Source organism: Suillus plorans (genome assembly GCF_016647745.1).
Source record: "Suillus plorans strain S12 chromosome Unknown HD556scaffold_1, whole genome shotgun sequence".
Taxonomy (NCBI): Eukaryota; Fungi; Basidiomycota; class Agaricomycetes; order Boletales; family Suillaceae; genus Suillus; species Suillus plorans.
The window spans coordinates 706,749-720,946 of NW_024537385.1; the positions used below are offsets into that span (position 1 = coordinate 706,749).

General features: G+C 46.7%; 3 protein-coding genes across 3 annotated transcripts; 2 read left to right on the top strand and 1 right to left on the bottom strand.

Annotated features, from left to right (window-relative positions):
- The first annotated feature begins 256 nt into the window (after window positions 1–256).
- On the top strand, window positions 257–870 carry HD556DRAFT_1316949 (uncharacterized protein). The gene is made up of 3 exons (XM_041301171.1): window positions 257–381; window positions 467–663; window positions 734–870. The coding sequence occupies exons 1-2, from the start codon at window positions 266–268 to the stop codon at window positions 636–638; spliced, it is 288 nt and encodes a 95-aa protein (XP_041167624.1). The 5' UTR covers window positions 257–265; the 3' UTR covers window positions 639–663; window positions 734–870.
- Window positions 871–3,597: 2,727 nt separating this feature from the next.
- On the bottom strand, window positions 3,598–4,998 carry HD556DRAFT_1532154 (rab-type small GTP-binding protein). Its single transcript, XM_041309524.1, has 6 exons — window positions 4,806–4,998; window positions 4,711–4,753; window positions 4,636–4,657; window positions 4,454–4,584; window positions 4,281–4,389; window positions 3,598–4,220 (listed from the first exon to the last, which is right to left on the bottom strand). The coding sequence occupies exons 2-6, from the start codon at window positions 4,741–4,743 to the stop codon at window positions 3,829–3,831; spliced, it is 687 nt and encodes a 228-aa protein (XP_041167625.1). The 5' UTR covers window positions 4,744–4,753; window positions 4,806–4,998; the 3' UTR covers window positions 3,598–3,828.
- A 21-nt stretch (window positions 4,999–5,019) lies between these two features.
- HD556DRAFT_1259266 (uncharacterized protein) lies at window positions 5,020–13,849 on the top strand. The gene is made up of 36 exons (XM_041299028.1): window positions 5,020–5,067; window positions 5,158–5,194; window positions 5,272–5,644; window positions 5,694–6,154; window positions 6,207–6,511; window positions 6,560–6,668; window positions 6,726–6,761; window positions 6,817–6,829; window positions 6,886–6,985; window positions 7,038–7,167; window positions 7,217–7,233; window positions 7,288–7,315; window positions 7,368–7,380; window positions 7,431–7,473; window positions 7,522–7,587; window positions 7,638–7,959; window positions 8,011–8,185; window positions 8,238–8,267; window positions 8,322–8,505; window positions 8,561–8,623; window positions 8,672–8,715; window positions 8,774–8,895; window positions 8,945–9,201; window positions 9,251–9,282; window positions 9,332–9,401; window positions 9,459–9,495; window positions 9,543–9,680; window positions 9,727–9,810; window positions 9,866–10,422; window positions 10,476–10,824; window positions 10,874–11,544; window positions 11,597–11,983; window positions 12,032–12,294; window positions 12,340–12,403; window positions 12,463–13,437; window positions 13,491–13,849. The coding sequence occupies exons 3-36, from the start codon at window positions 5,485–5,487 to the stop codon at window positions 13,747–13,749; spliced, it is 6,564 nt and encodes a 2,187-aa protein (XP_041167626.1). The 5' UTR covers window positions 5,020–5,067; window positions 5,158–5,194; window positions 5,272–5,484; the 3' UTR covers window positions 13,750–13,849.
- The last annotated feature ends 349 nt before the right edge of the window (window positions 13,850–14,198 follow it).

Genomic DNA, 14,198 nt, shown 5'->3' on the forward strand with positions numbered 1-14,198 from the left:
TTTCCCTGATGAGCGGGTTGGAATTACACATTAGCAGCATCGCCTAGTGTTCTGCTCCCAATAAAATGTTGAGGACGGATGAAGTCAAATCTGAAATCTGCTGGCAATGTGGTGGCATTAATCCAAACGTCGTCTGTTTAAAAGATGTATTTCAGCCTTCAGGTGGACAGGTTTTGTATAAAACACTTCGAATAGCAGGACATAAAAGCAAGCCTTCATACCGTCCCCTTCTAAATTCTTTTGAGATCCCATATCGCATCTCAAAATGATGCGTCTCTCCTTCGTTCTCGCCGTTGTTGCTGCTTTCAAGCTGTCAGTGTCAGTGCCTCCTCCCAGTATTGACATTCCATGTCCCATCCTCTGCAACACCACTGCTGATTGCTGCGCTGGCGATATATGCCAGCCAATAGTATATGACCGCGAAGTGAGTATGAGTAGTTTTTGTCTCTATAACCCCATGACTCACTGGCTTGGTAGGGCGATATCTATTATATCTGTGGGACATTGGGCCCGCCGGTATTACCGTGACAGTGGGTCGTGTTTCTGCTTTCGCATTGGTGTACACGGTGTGGTTGACACCACGACGCGTCAAGCAGTTCTTGAGTACTTCGCTGCTGAGCGCCCAGTCGTCACGGTGAACAAAGTTCAACAAACAAGTTCACCCTGCTCGAATATCGAATATCGTAAATTAGAGGGACATCTCGAACACAGATAACATGACTGAAGTACTTACGACGCGTTGTTTTTCGTTCCGTGCTTGCAATATATATATGATTGATAAAGGCCTCACATAGAATAGACAGTCGGACTGCGGAACCAACCCGAGTGAAAACCCACTACGGCGTGGCACGACGTGATATGTTTTTTTTCTCACCTATGCAAAAAATCAGAGACAAACATATGACGTCAGTAGGAATCACATATATTGCATGATGGGGCACGACCTCCGACGACGACATAAGTTTTTCGTTCGATTTTCAGATAAAATATTATCACACCATATCATGTAGTACAGTAGAAACCATGAATTGATATGACGAGAAACGATGTGCTACGACAGTGCATGATATTAGTAGTACTAGGTATCGCGGCGGCATAAAAGCAGGTGCAGGGCGCACAGCAGCTTAGCCTAGGAACTGCATGGGTAAACCCGCGGGTGTGGGCAGTCGTACCCGCACCCATACCCGCAGTGCAGGTACGGGTTTCCCTGCGGGTATCAACACAATGGAACCAGGGTATTACCCCCGACGGGTATACCTGCGGGTCACTGTGGAGAGCACAGGAAACAACGCGCGCGTGAATCTGTCGACGATAGATGGTGGAAGCTCGGTGCTGAGTGAAATGGATGGTAGAGCACGAAAGATGGGGGAACACTACACAGAGAGCCAGAAAGCGATGGCCGTGGCACCGTCAGCGTCCCCTAAGAAGCTCGGAAGACGAGATCATGCACCATCTGAGAGCATGTTATGGCCAGAGCACTATCAGCGTGGGGTAAGCAGGTCAAAAGACGAGAACACGCACATACTGAGAGCAGGACGTGGCCAGAGCACCATCAGTGTCGGGTGAGCAGGCCAAAAGACAAGAATACGCACTCGCTGCGAGTGGGACGCAGCCAGAGCACCATCAACGTCGGGTAAGCAGGCCAAAAGACGAGAACAGAGAGTCCTCTAATGGCTCACATGGGACTGGCGGGCACCGATGTGCACTTTTCGAACGCATATACCCACCCTTTTGACTCGTGTTAAAAATCAAGTCTGTTTATGAATAATAACAATACTGCTTACACCTATGGCCTCAGTGGGAGACGAAAAATCGGCAGAGAGGTCCTGTAAAAACTGAGATGGCGATGATGAAAAAGAGAGAAGACAACATGATTGTAGTACATAGTAAGAAGATAAGACGAATGTAGTTGCAGGACTCAGATACAATGATGATATCATGTCACACCGTCACACATTGCGCGAGAGCAATGCACAGTTGTGTGCGTGATACGATGCGAAGCTTCGAAAGATCGGAAGAAACGATAAATTCTGATTGGTAAAGGTACGACGATACGAACGACACAACAAACAACACAAAGCAATATTGTGACTAGCTACAATTTGTATTTCATAATCTGCCCTAGATTTCACCACGTTACAAAGAAAATAAACAGATTCTAGATCCCGGAGATGAAAGCGTTGAGCCTGATTAGCTAAAGTACATGCGAGTCAAGTTAGAAATGTCAAATCAACTGTGTTTCTTCCCTCAGGCTGTAATGCGATTAAACGAAAGATTGGCAGATAATAATATCGTCCTCCGAGCATTGTCGCAGTTAGACCGAAAAAAGGTCCTGGGATGCCTGTAGAGCCTTTGCCAATCCAGAGATACGTATAATGGCCCGCAGGAATTCACGTTCACTGGGGCTAAACGAGGTTTTGCAGATTACTGATGTGGTCGGGGTCCAGCGCTGCAGCACTATACGATATTGCATATATTGTGCGTTCCGAAAATGACAATACTAATAGGTACCTGGGGAGCACTCTGCTCCGGAATTTAGATCCCCTAAGCCTCAGCTGCTGATCTCCCGGTATCCCGGTATCATGTTTCACGTTTCCTCATGCATAATGAGACTCTAGATTTATCCTAGTATCCATGAGAACCTTGAGCCTGGCTCTAGGGATCGTGTCACCTATCTTGGGCTGGATACAACAACAGGTTGGAATTACACATTAGCAGCATCTCCTAGTGTTCTGCTCCGAAGGAAATGTTGAGGACGGATGAAGTCAAATCTGAAATCTGCTGGCAATGTGGTGGCATTAATCCAAATGTCATCTGTTTGAAAGATGTATTTCAGCCTTCAGGTGGACAGGTTTCGTGTAAAACACTTCGAATAACAGGACATAAAAGCAAGCAGTCTTCATACCGTCTCCTTCTAAATTCTTCTGAGATCCCATATCACATCTCAAAATGATGCGTCTCTCCTTCGTTCTCGCCGTTGTTGCTGCTTTCAAGTTGTCAGTGTCAGTGTCTCCTCCCAGTGTTGACACTCCATGTGCCATCCTCTGCAACACCACTGCTGATTGCTGCGCTGGCGAGATATGCGAACAAGTAGTATATGACCGCCAAGTGAGTATGAGTAGTTTTCATCTTTATAACCCCGTGACTGACTCACTGGCTTGGTAGGGCGATGTCTATTATATGTGTGGGACATTTTGATTACTGTGACAGTGGGTCGTGTTTCTGCTTTCGCATTGGTGTAGTGTGGTTGACACCACAACGCGTCAAGTAGTTCTTGAGTACTTCGGTGCTGAGCGAGCGGTCGTCACGGCGAACAAACAAGTTCACGAACATCGAAGATAGTAAATTAGAGGGACATTTCGAACACCAATGACTGCATGAAACATGACTGAAGTACTTACGACGCGTTGTTTTTCGTCCCGTTATAAGCTTGCAAAATATATGTGTATGATTTATAAAGACCTCACATAATAGATGATAGAATGGACAGTGGACAGATTGCTTCCGGACGCGGAATCAACCGCCTCATATACTGGTAAGTGTAAGCACGCATTCTGATCACCAGATTGGTCCATAGACAATAGTCCCATCACTCAATTCGGGCAGTCATAAGTATGTTCATCCTAATTAGAACTTCGGCACTTGAGCACTGCGCAACGAGTCAAAGCAACACTTGCTCCAAATACTAGTGAAGATAATTCAGTCAATAGCACCGTGTCATGTGGTAGAACAGTATTACATGGAAGGGGAATACGGAGGTAACATGAAATAGTTTGAAAAAAGATGAACAAAAGAAGCTCGGATTGTACTAGCGTCCAACATAGGTGCTTATGAGCAGCAACCGATCGACGCTGAAGTCGCAGGTTGGTTGACTTTCACTGACCCATCTGCGTTGGAAGCACCTCCCACTGAGGCAGCCGAGTCTGCTTGCGAGTCGATGAGCCGAGTCTTGCAGTCTCTGTACAGTCGGGAATTGGAGTTAACTCCGCAAATGCAGTACAACGCGACAAACCTTGCAAGGGTGAAGAAGGCCTCTTCTACACCTTCATTCGCCTTGGCAGACGTCTCCATAAACTTCATGCCAAGTTCATCGGCAAGTGCACGTCCCTGGATTTCTGGTACGGCTCGCTTGTCTGTCCAATCCGACTTATTACCGATCAGTATCTTGTTGACACCCTCTGAAGCATGTTGTTCAATGTTAGCATGCCAAGTGCGAATACCTAGAGATGATTGTATCAGGGTAGGACAATAGTGGCGGAGATGATGCTAATAGCACGTACTGTTGTATGATCGCTCATCTGTGACGTCGTACACAAGAAGAATGCCCATTGCTCCACGATAGTACGCAGTAGTGATGGTTCTGAACCGTTCCTGGCCAGCAGTGTCCCACTGTACGACATAGGTCAGCTTTGTAACAAACAGTTCATGACTGTATTGGAATGACAGCACGTACAATTTGAAGTTTAATGCGTTTTCCATCTAGCTCGATTGTGCGGATCTTGAAGTCAATCCCGATTGTGGTGATGAACGATGGTGTCCACGCATCATCACAGAAGCGGAGCAAAAGACAGGATTTCCCAACACCTAAGCGACAACTTAAAATTGGAACACACCAGAACCGCGGAACAAACGCACCTGAGTCGCCAATCAAGAGAAGCTGCAAAGCAAGTTATGTGCGCGAGGCCTGGAGTGTGTATGCAGCGTGCTTACCTTGATGAGGAAATCATAGTGTGGGGGAGGCATTCTAGAATATCTTTCCTAGGTAATGAGATCCACTTGTCCGTCTATAAGGTTAAGAAACAAACCAGGTGAAGTCTTGAGTAGATGACCAATGAGCAAGGATTCTTGACGATATTTGCTAGTGGGTCACTGCGACCTGCCTGTTGCTGAAGTTCCCTTGGAAAGTGCATTCAGTGCCACAGCATCTGCGGGAGTAACCGCAGCACCTTGATTATGTAATATAAGCGATTTTCATTAAATAATATAGTTGGAAAATTTGGACATTGGACTTTATCTTCACCTACGTGAGCGAGACTAGTACATAAACTTCTACTAGTAATACGTTTGGTGAGTCACAATCCACGAAGATCCGGTCCAGACGCGTGTTTTACACGTATAAGCTGACCCGCGAGTCAATCTATTTCGGAATGCTAACAGGTCAACCGGTCACACATCACTCTATACTATTCCGCACGTACGTAAGGGTTGAGTTCTTGTCACAATCTGGGATCATTTTGAGGGTTCAAGTTTGTCGCTCATGTACAGCTTCAGGTTGCCCACAGGAGTCAATTTTAGGCGTACTATTTGCGCCCCAACCTGTTTGGAAATTCAGACGAGCGCTGGCTCGACAATATAAGGAGAGCCTCGTTGCAGACTTGTTGCTTCGAGGCCTTTGTACCTTTGTATCTCATTGACGCAGCGCAAGCCTAGTAACTTGTTCCCCAGCCTTTCATACAAACACAAGCTCCTCTTGTTCAACAGACCATGTTGGACTTACTCTCCAAAGATCGGATAGTCGACGAGGCAGGCCTCAGAGCCGCCTTGTATCATCTAGGCACAGTCTCAAGTTCAGGAGCAACCGCATTACAAGCCACGGTCGAGCATATGTTATCATCACCCCATGTTTTTGCATATATCATTTCTGGTATCTCACAGACTTTCTTCGAGCGTCATCAGCTCTGACTCGGTAACAGTTTGGGATCGCCGTGAGGCAATGATCTCCCAGATCATGACAGACTTTCCAACGAAATCTCAAGAATATCCAGCATCCATCGCGAGAAAGATGCTAGACAGTCTGTCTATGTACTTTTTGGCTTTGCCTGTTGAATCTTTAGCGACGGATGTCTCGAGGAACATCAGCCGCCACAGAGGCTTCATCGAGGGCGCTTTACCAGTACTTTGCGCGTTGGGCACTATGAAATTTACTGGTACAGGGTCATCTGAAGACGAGATCGATCTCTTCGATGTCGAATCGGATTATGGATTCATCAAGAGGAAAGTCCCTCAGAAAATGCGCAAGCGTAATCGCCTGAAAGTTCATACGGCCATCGACACATCGCTCTTCGTGAGGCTCGGTGTGGTTGTACCTCTCACGAGCGAGGCTGCCGCATCGTTGTCTACCCACATTCTTGCGGAGCTGAAAGATGCTCTCTCAGTAAGTGAATTCGCTACTTTGTGTGACGTTTCCCCTGACAGCTCTCCGTAAGTTCTATTTCTCGCTTCTGCGGAGGACGGAATTGGCAGGCGACATCAAAGCCTTACTCCTCCCGAACGTGGGAGAGTCTGCCAAAGATGTTGCGCCTGAAGTTTCGTCAACCGAGGATGTCGTGAGCCCAACAAAGCGACCCAATGCGTACCCAATGGTGCAGCCTATGAAGGCTGCGCTTTACTTCGACAACGCGGACGGGTTCGGAGAGTGGCGAATCCTCATATCTACGGAGGCCTCCAAAAATTTGCGTGAATTCCGTGGAGCAGATGAGAAGATATTCAAGATCATTGTCAAGAAGATCAAGTCTGTCTTTTGATGAACTTCGCTGTGATGATCTCATCGTTGCCACAGACAACTATCAAATGGTCATTTTTCAGAAGATAATCACAAGCGACTTAACGGGCCGGATGCAGGTATACCTATCCACGAGGCCAAGATGACAAGGGACCTACGATTAGTAGTAGGTGTAATTTCACATACGTGGCTTGGAGTAGGAGACGAATGACCTTTTTCACAGTACCAGATCGATTGTGTCCTTGACCAGGATGGAGAGGTAGGCCGTTCTTACATCAATATCGAGCATGATACTGAGACTGGAGTCTTGACAGTCCGAAAGACAAGGTGAGCTATCAGGAGCAATTACATGTGTCTGCCATTAGCGCTCATGTGAACTCCAGTAATCAAGGTATACGGCATTTATACGCATGCTCAGCTTGGTAGAATATGGGATGCCCTGGGTTGCCATCTCGCACGTAAGGGCAGAGAGTATCGTAGAAGGTGACAACATTTTCCAGCTCTGATGCAATTCAGTGAATTGTTGCTTGCGCAGGTGTATCTTCCGGAACAGACCAGTCATTTCTAATGACAGCGTGATTCTGCCTGCGTCATTCCCACCAGCTGAACTTGAACCAGAATTCTCAGGAAGTCCACTTGATCTTAGTGATAAGGATATGGACCGCGTTGAGTGTTTTCAGTTGTCATTTGTGCCATCATTAATACATGACATAGCTTCACTCTTTGCTTGTGTATGAATTTTTGCCATCCTTATACAAGTTGGTTTCCATCTAACAATTTTCTAGTTTGGAGAAATATGTTACATTCTCGCAAGTAAGCTTATTGATATGCACGCGAATATTGACTTGACAACCTCTTGTTTTAGGCGTTCCTGCAAGGCGAGTGGTCGTGTAGTTGTGCTCGTCACCTCTTCTCATCTTTGCAAAAGGTCTCATCGCAAACCAAGACGTACAGCACGTCTTCATACTCACGTGAGTTCTGCCTCAATGAGACGAATTTACTCATCAATGTTGGTTCAGACCTCAAGAACAAAAGATTGTCGAGTGTACCACATCATGTTACGTCTTGGGTCGCAGCGGCACGGGGTAATGGTCATGCTCTTGATATGAATAGCTTATTTATCACACTCAACTAGGAAAACCACGACGATGCTGTTTAAGATTCTCGGCATTCAGCGAGCTTGGGAGATGAGTGCCGTTGACATGCCGAAGCCACGCCAAATCTTCGTGACCAAATCCAGAGTGCTCGCTACGAAAGTGGAAGAGTATTTCACGAAGCTTCTCGAATCTCTGGCGTTAGCAGGCTATACCCTGGAGGAACTTGCAAAAATGAAGGCACAAAGCGTTCAGGAGGGCCTTGTTGATCTCGACGACTTGCCCGATTCACAGATGAATATACCCATGAAATACAGCGAACTTGAAGATAAGCACTTTCCTCTTTTTGTGACTTTCGATCGAGTATGTCCCAATCCGTCATCCGGACAGTTCTCAAGCTAATCATTTATGTAGCTGTCGAAGATGATCGCGGCAGATATGTTGAGCAAGGATGTCCCCGAAACGAGAGATAGCGCAGGACTTTTCTTCAATGTTGACGATGCTGAGGCGCATGACTCTTTCGTCACCTATGACGTATTCGCAAATCAATACTGGCCTCATTTTCCGCAGAATCTCACTAAGAATCTTAGTAATGTTCTTTTATCTTGTGACGACAATCAAGTACTGACATACCCCATCAGACCCGTGGTTGGTTTTCAGCGAATTCATGGGTGAGTACCAATTTGTATTATCCTGACACTGACAATTTCTGAATATACCTATAGGGATCGTCAAAGGCTCCGAACATGCACTGACCTGTCCTGAAGGAGTTCTCGATCGCCCGAATTACCTCCGTCTTCCTCATCGTTCTAACCCAAACTTTGCGAATCAGAGGGGAATTCTATATGACATCTTTGAGTATTATACGAAAATCAAGAAGCAGCGACGTCATCACGATGTTGCAGATCGGTATGACCTGTTCCACCTTCTCATCCATGTAATGTCATGATATATGCCCAAACAGCACGCATGCGGTACTTAAGGTCTTGCGGAGCCAGAGGTTCCCTGGCCAACAGATCGATTATCTGTATGTGTTATCCCAACAATGTATCTCACCTCTGACCACCTGCACTAGGTATGTCGACGAAGCACAAGACAACCTTCTGATCGACGCACTCTGTAAGTAGCCACTCCATCCTTTGTCGATAAAAAATCTTTTTAGAACTTTCTATTGTAGTTTTGAGGCAATTATGCAGGAATCCAGACGGTTTGTTCTGGGCTGGGGATACCGCACAGACAATTTCTGCAGGGAGTTCCTTTAGGTTCGATGATCTGAAAGCCTTTCTCTACCGTGTGGAGGTCAGCAAATAGTAACTTAGCTTGGGCCTGAATTGATATCTCAGAGCAGCAGCAAAATACCTCGGTCAATTCCGCTGGAGCATGTCTTCATCAGCCTACGATGTTTCAATTGGCGATCAACTACAGATCGCACGGTGGCATCGTCAACTGCGCACATTCTGTGATTGAACTCATCACAAAATTCTGGCCCAACACAATCGATAACCTTCGGCCAGAAAGGGGGGTGGTTGACGGGCTGAAGCCTGTATTTTTCACTGGTTGGGATAAAGACACTGTCCGTTATGAACAGTTCTTGTTCGGGGCAAGGTAAGTAGGCCTGGACGATATCCCTCTTTCCTACTGAGGATTCCTCTAGCGGTAGTCACATTGAGTTCGGAGCGCAGCAATGTAAAGGAATTAATTGAAGGCTTCATTCATACACTGACAAGGTATCTAGGCATCCTCGTGCGTGACGATGCGGCACGTCAAAAGTTGCGAGAACAAGTTGGTGAAATTGGACTGATTATGTGAGTCGTATCAAGACTACCTTTTCTCCGTGTTTTCATGTTCACATATATATGCAGGACGCTTTACGAGAGCAAAGGCCTGGAATTCAATGATGTGAGAAAGCTAAGTTGACTTTCTGGTGGATGTCTGACCTCGGTCAGGTGCTTTTGTACAACTTTTTCGAGGATTCTGTGATAGATCTGTCACGATGGCGCATAGTTCTCAATGGAGTAGAGGGTCAAGAACATGCGCCGAACTTCGATCGTGATGAGACGCGATACGCTGGGGTTTGTAGCGAGGTAGGCACACCGATCCTCAGAATAAACTTTGGCTGACTTTTATTAGCTCAAACTTCTTTACGTGGGAATCACTCGAGCAAGGAAGAACATGTGGATCGTTGACAAGTCTGATAAATCAGACCCAATGCGTGTACGTTTAGAGCGATGTATTGGCTTAAATCGATCTGATAACTTCTTCCCTTCAGATATTCTGGACGTCTCGCAATCAAGTCCAGAATTGCACACCCGGCACCGATGTCCCTCATCTAGCCGTCTCCTCGACTCCAGAAGAATGGGCATCCTTCGGGCGCTCGCTATTCTCGCACAAGCGCTACTCGCAAGCTATCCACTGCTTCGAACGTGCTAACCTTCGTCGTGAGGTGAATGTCTGTAAAGCATATCAACTGCGAGAAGTCGCACGTTCTAGTGTCGGGGTGGCCATACTCAGTGACCAAAAAAGAGCTTTTAACTTGGCTGCTGATGCCTTTACTGATTGTGGTACGACCGCAACAGGAAACCAGAAACTCCAATATTATCGTAACTCGGCGGATTGCTACATTCGAGCAGGGGATGATATCAAAGCTGCTGAGGCCTATATCAATGCTGAAGAGTTCGAGCAAGCAGCGAAAAGATATCGCAAGGCTGGACGGTTTGACAAGACCCTTCATGTTCTTGGTGGCCATAGCATGAATATACCTGAAGAGACCAAGGCGGAGTTATGGACTGTGTGCAGACTGTTTTACTGCAGCAGAAACAACACTAAGTAAGTCTCAATATTAGACTCCACAATGCTTTTAATCAATAGCAATTACGCAGGGCTCCCTTGCCTCTCTTCTCGACATTTGATGAGGAACTCGAATTTCTGGAGGACTATGATCTTGATTTCGCTCGAGCCTCGCTGCTCGAATCCCACTCAAGGTACTATGAGGCCGCAGAACTCCACTTGTCAGAGAATAGGCCCTTGGAAGCTGTCCGAGCGTTCATTAAGGACAGCGACAACGGCAATTCTACTATTCGTGCGGCCGAAACTATATTGGAATACTTCTGGCGCAAATGCTCCTTTAGAATTACTGCAAAAACTGTTGCTGATGAGCCAATGCGGCATTTCATCGCTCTCGCTGATCAACTAGAGACGAACAAACTGACGCTGGCGACCCGTGATCTAGTATGTATTAACAGTCTCAAAGTGACCAGCTGGACTGATTGACATTCAGATATCGATGTTTCGGACCATCCTGTGCGGAAATCATGAGCCGTTGAGAAACCTTGCGCTTAGCCTCCATGGAAATAATAACCAGCCAGCAGCTCTCCTTTGCCTGGACCATATATTCTCTCGAACCACAGACATTCGAACGTTCGCGGTCGAAGAAATGCAACGGTTCCTTCAGCAATTCCATGCCTATGCGCGACTGTTGTATCTGATTTTGACGATCCCTGACCCCATGGACTCGGAGCATAGGGGTATACAGAGACTGTTCTCCATCGTGCAGTTGTCCGGTGACGAGTTTCTCATACCAGATGGAACGTTCCTCCACAACTGTGTGATGGAAACCCGCCAAGGCATCACTTGGGTAACGGAACATCCGTCTGGGTACACAGCCTCTCGTAGAAACGTCACCCAGCTGCTGCAAGGATCCATTCGAACGATCTTGAAAGACAAAGTATCGGAGATCGATGCTATGTGTTGCAAATCTCCTGTTTTCTCGCAATGCCTGCCATTCTTGATGTCTGGAGTATGTCGAAGAGATAACTGTCCCCAAGAGCATGTCACAGTATCGAAATTGGATCGCCAATATTACAACAACCGTGTCGCGATCCACATCTGGCAAATTCTTATCTTGCAATTCATGTATTCCGCTCATCCATACATTGAACGACGCAATGGGTACGTCTGGAGGTAGCTTATGACCGAGTGCTCAAACTAACCACTTCATCAGCATGAGGGACTGGCTCAAGCATCTTTACGAGGCTATCAATCCACCCTTCTTCATTCAAGGTTCCCCCGCAGACCTTGACATAAACCTGATGCCTCTTCGTCTAGATGGCATGAAAGTGGTGAAGCTCTGGATCCGCGAATCCTTCTACTCGCTCGACCCATTCTATACACAGGCTGAATTTTTGACGGCGTTAATGGGGATAACCAGTCTAAGTTTCGCTTTTGACAGGAACGACGCACCTGTCTACATCTCTCGAGCAAAGTGTACGGTCTCCGGACCGTTAGAACTCTTTCGCAAGGGGGACAATCGCTATATGGTTCATGACCTGCTCAGTTCTTACCAAGGAGCTACCCGCAGCAGCATCTCATCGGGAATTCTGTATCTTCTGTATGTGTTCTTCTTGTCTCTACATGCCATGAACTAAGTGCAATCCAGGCATGTTCTCGATAATCGTTTATATGCCAACCTCTCCGTGTTGTGCGACTGTATCGAGGATATCTGCAGCGCTTTTGTAATCAAGTACCGAATGGACCCAGACTTTAATAAGTTTCCCCTCCATGACGTCGTCCTTCCATGCAGCTGGCTATTGCTTCCCCACAAATTCACTGCTGAGAAAGACACTAAGCTGTTTTTGATGGGCAAGCTTCTGGATGAGATAGCGAGGCTGGTCGAAGCATTGCGGGTAGAAGTCGGCATGGGTGAGTCTCTTAACTTTTCAGAGATCCAAGACTACAATTAGGCAGAATTCCTCTGGCTGAACCATACCAGATTTACGCCCATTCTCCGCAATGTTTTTATTTCCCGGATGTGAGTCCAGTTTAGTATCTGTTCGTCGGCGATGCGCATACTGATCACCTGTATTGTAGCTGCAGGGTTCTCTGCCTTAGTACGTGTACTGTCTCTTTCTCTTTTCAAAACGGATTGGGTACTGAATTGGATTCATTAGTTGCTCATAACATCAGGAATCGCTTCATGAGAGAGAAAGTAGACAAGATCATTCTTTCTCTGCACAAGAACAACCCTCCTTGGCGTCCAGCTAACTATCGGAAACTCGTGGATGACGTGGCCAAGTACATGACACCAGGACGGATGCCACCCTCAGATGTTTACCTGCGAGCTCTCCTGGCTTTAGACAACAACAAAGGAGTGAGCAACCTGGTGCATCTTGTCCACAAAACGATGAGCCAGTATGGTCGAGGTGTAGTCCCACGGCTCGTATACGAGAAGATCATCGAGATTCCCCATCTCCTTTCATCGTACGCAGTGATCGCTCAGTCTACTCTGAGAGTAGAGGCCCCAGCCTTCGTACCTCGCATAGGACATTCCAAGGATCAAGCAGAGGTTATACAGCATGATGAGAAAGAGATAACCGAACACCAACCGCAGGAATTCGACGGAGAAGAAGCAAAGGAAGAGGAAGATATCGCGACGAATGTTGATGCTGAGACCCGTGATACGTTAGAGAGTGTAGATGAGGCGGTGACGTCGCTTGCACCTGATTTCGACGAGTCGCTACGCTCTAACGGACCATCGGTGGAAGAACAAAAGGCGGCTTACAATATTCAGAACGCATACCGCCGTTATGTTGGACGTCGCTCGAGTCGCGCAGTGAATGCAGAAATCGATGCGATATTCACGACATGCCTCAAGGAGACGCGGTCTTCTGAATGTCGTCCAGGCTATTACCAACTTCTTTTCCTTGGACCACTGCCTCACCTTCTGGTATGCCTAGAACGAGGCATTTCTCTGACTCACGCTGCCAAAGCGAAGATGAAAGGCCTTCTTAACAAGGAATCCCATGAAAAACTTGAGGAGTTGGGCAAGCAGAGAAATGAGATAGCGTCCGTCCTCACTTACTCAGCAACATACAATAACTGACACTGTCCTATTACAGAACGCTCTTCAAGAAAGGATTAGAATTACGTAAGCAACTGGAACCTTCCTCACCAGCTCATCGTGCCCGTGACATTGACGCACTTAAATGTGGAGTTCAAAAGGTCAAGGAATTCATGCAGAGGGTTCCTGGCAGCATGCAAGATATGCAATCTGATTTTCAAATAGCCTATAAGGGCATCGTTGCAGAGAAGAAAGTTCACGCACGAAAGGAGAAAGAGAAACCTATTCTCAATGTCGAGGATATCGACGACTATTGATTTGATCGATTGGAGTCAAGACCGCCATTTCGTCAGTGTATCATATATCACATTGTACAGTACGTATTTCCGCAAATCAATGCCTGTGTGTGCAAGAGAACAAGTGTCAACAATGAATGAGTACTCCATGATCATTATCTTAGGTGCCCGGGCCAGGCCAGTGGGCGATGCACTGACCAAGTATTACAGAAGTAACAAGTCCGCGGCTATTGTTTCAAAGTCCGACAAGTTTGAAATGTCGGCAGTATTAGTGTATCATCGCCGCTTGCTCTGTACTTGCACTTCGGGAGTCGCATCCAAGTACTTTGTATCGATGAATATCGAACATGTCACTAGGTTCGGACGGACCTCTTCTTTCCAAAAAAAACTAGAAGTACTCTCAACATCCAGATTTCGTTGGTTCATTGAAGTTTGTTTTGCGAAGGTCTGGGCCACATATGACGTCAACG

Excerpts from the sequence above, each read along its gene's own strand:
- HD556DRAFT_1316949 (XM_041301171.1), top strand. The coding sequence starts at position 266 with ATGATGCGTCTCTCCTTCGTTCTCGCCGTTGTTGCTGCTTTCAAGCTG. Across the intron at positions 382-466 it reads TGCAACACCACTGCTGATTG|TGGCTTGGTAGGGCGATATC; the intron begins CTGCGCTGGCGA and ends CCCATGACTCAC.
- HD556DRAFT_1532154 (XM_041309524.1), bottom strand. The coding sequence starts at position 4,743 with ATGCCTCCCCCACACTATGATTTCCTCATCAAG. Across the intron at positions 4,390-4,453 it reads AACGCATTAAACTTCAAATT|TGGGACACTGCTGGCCAGGA; the intron begins GTACGTGCTGTC and ends TATGTCGTACAG. Across the intron at positions 4,221-4,280 it reads AGATGAGCGATCATACAACA|GTATTCGCACTTGGCATGCT; the intron begins GTACGTGCTATT and ends AATCATCTCTAG.
- HD556DRAFT_1259266 (XM_041299028.1), top strand. The coding sequence starts at position 5,485 with ATGTTGGACTTACTCTCCAAAGATCGGATAGTCGACGAGGCAGGCCTC. Across the intron at positions 8,506-8,560 it reads CATCACGATGTTGCAGATCG|CACGCATGCGGTACTTAAGG; the intron begins GTATGACCTGTT and ends ATGCCCAAACAG. Across the intron at positions 13,438-13,490 it reads AAGCAGAGAAATGAGATAGC|AACGCTCTTCAAGAAAGGAT; the intron begins GTCCGTCCTCAC and ends GTCCTATTACAG.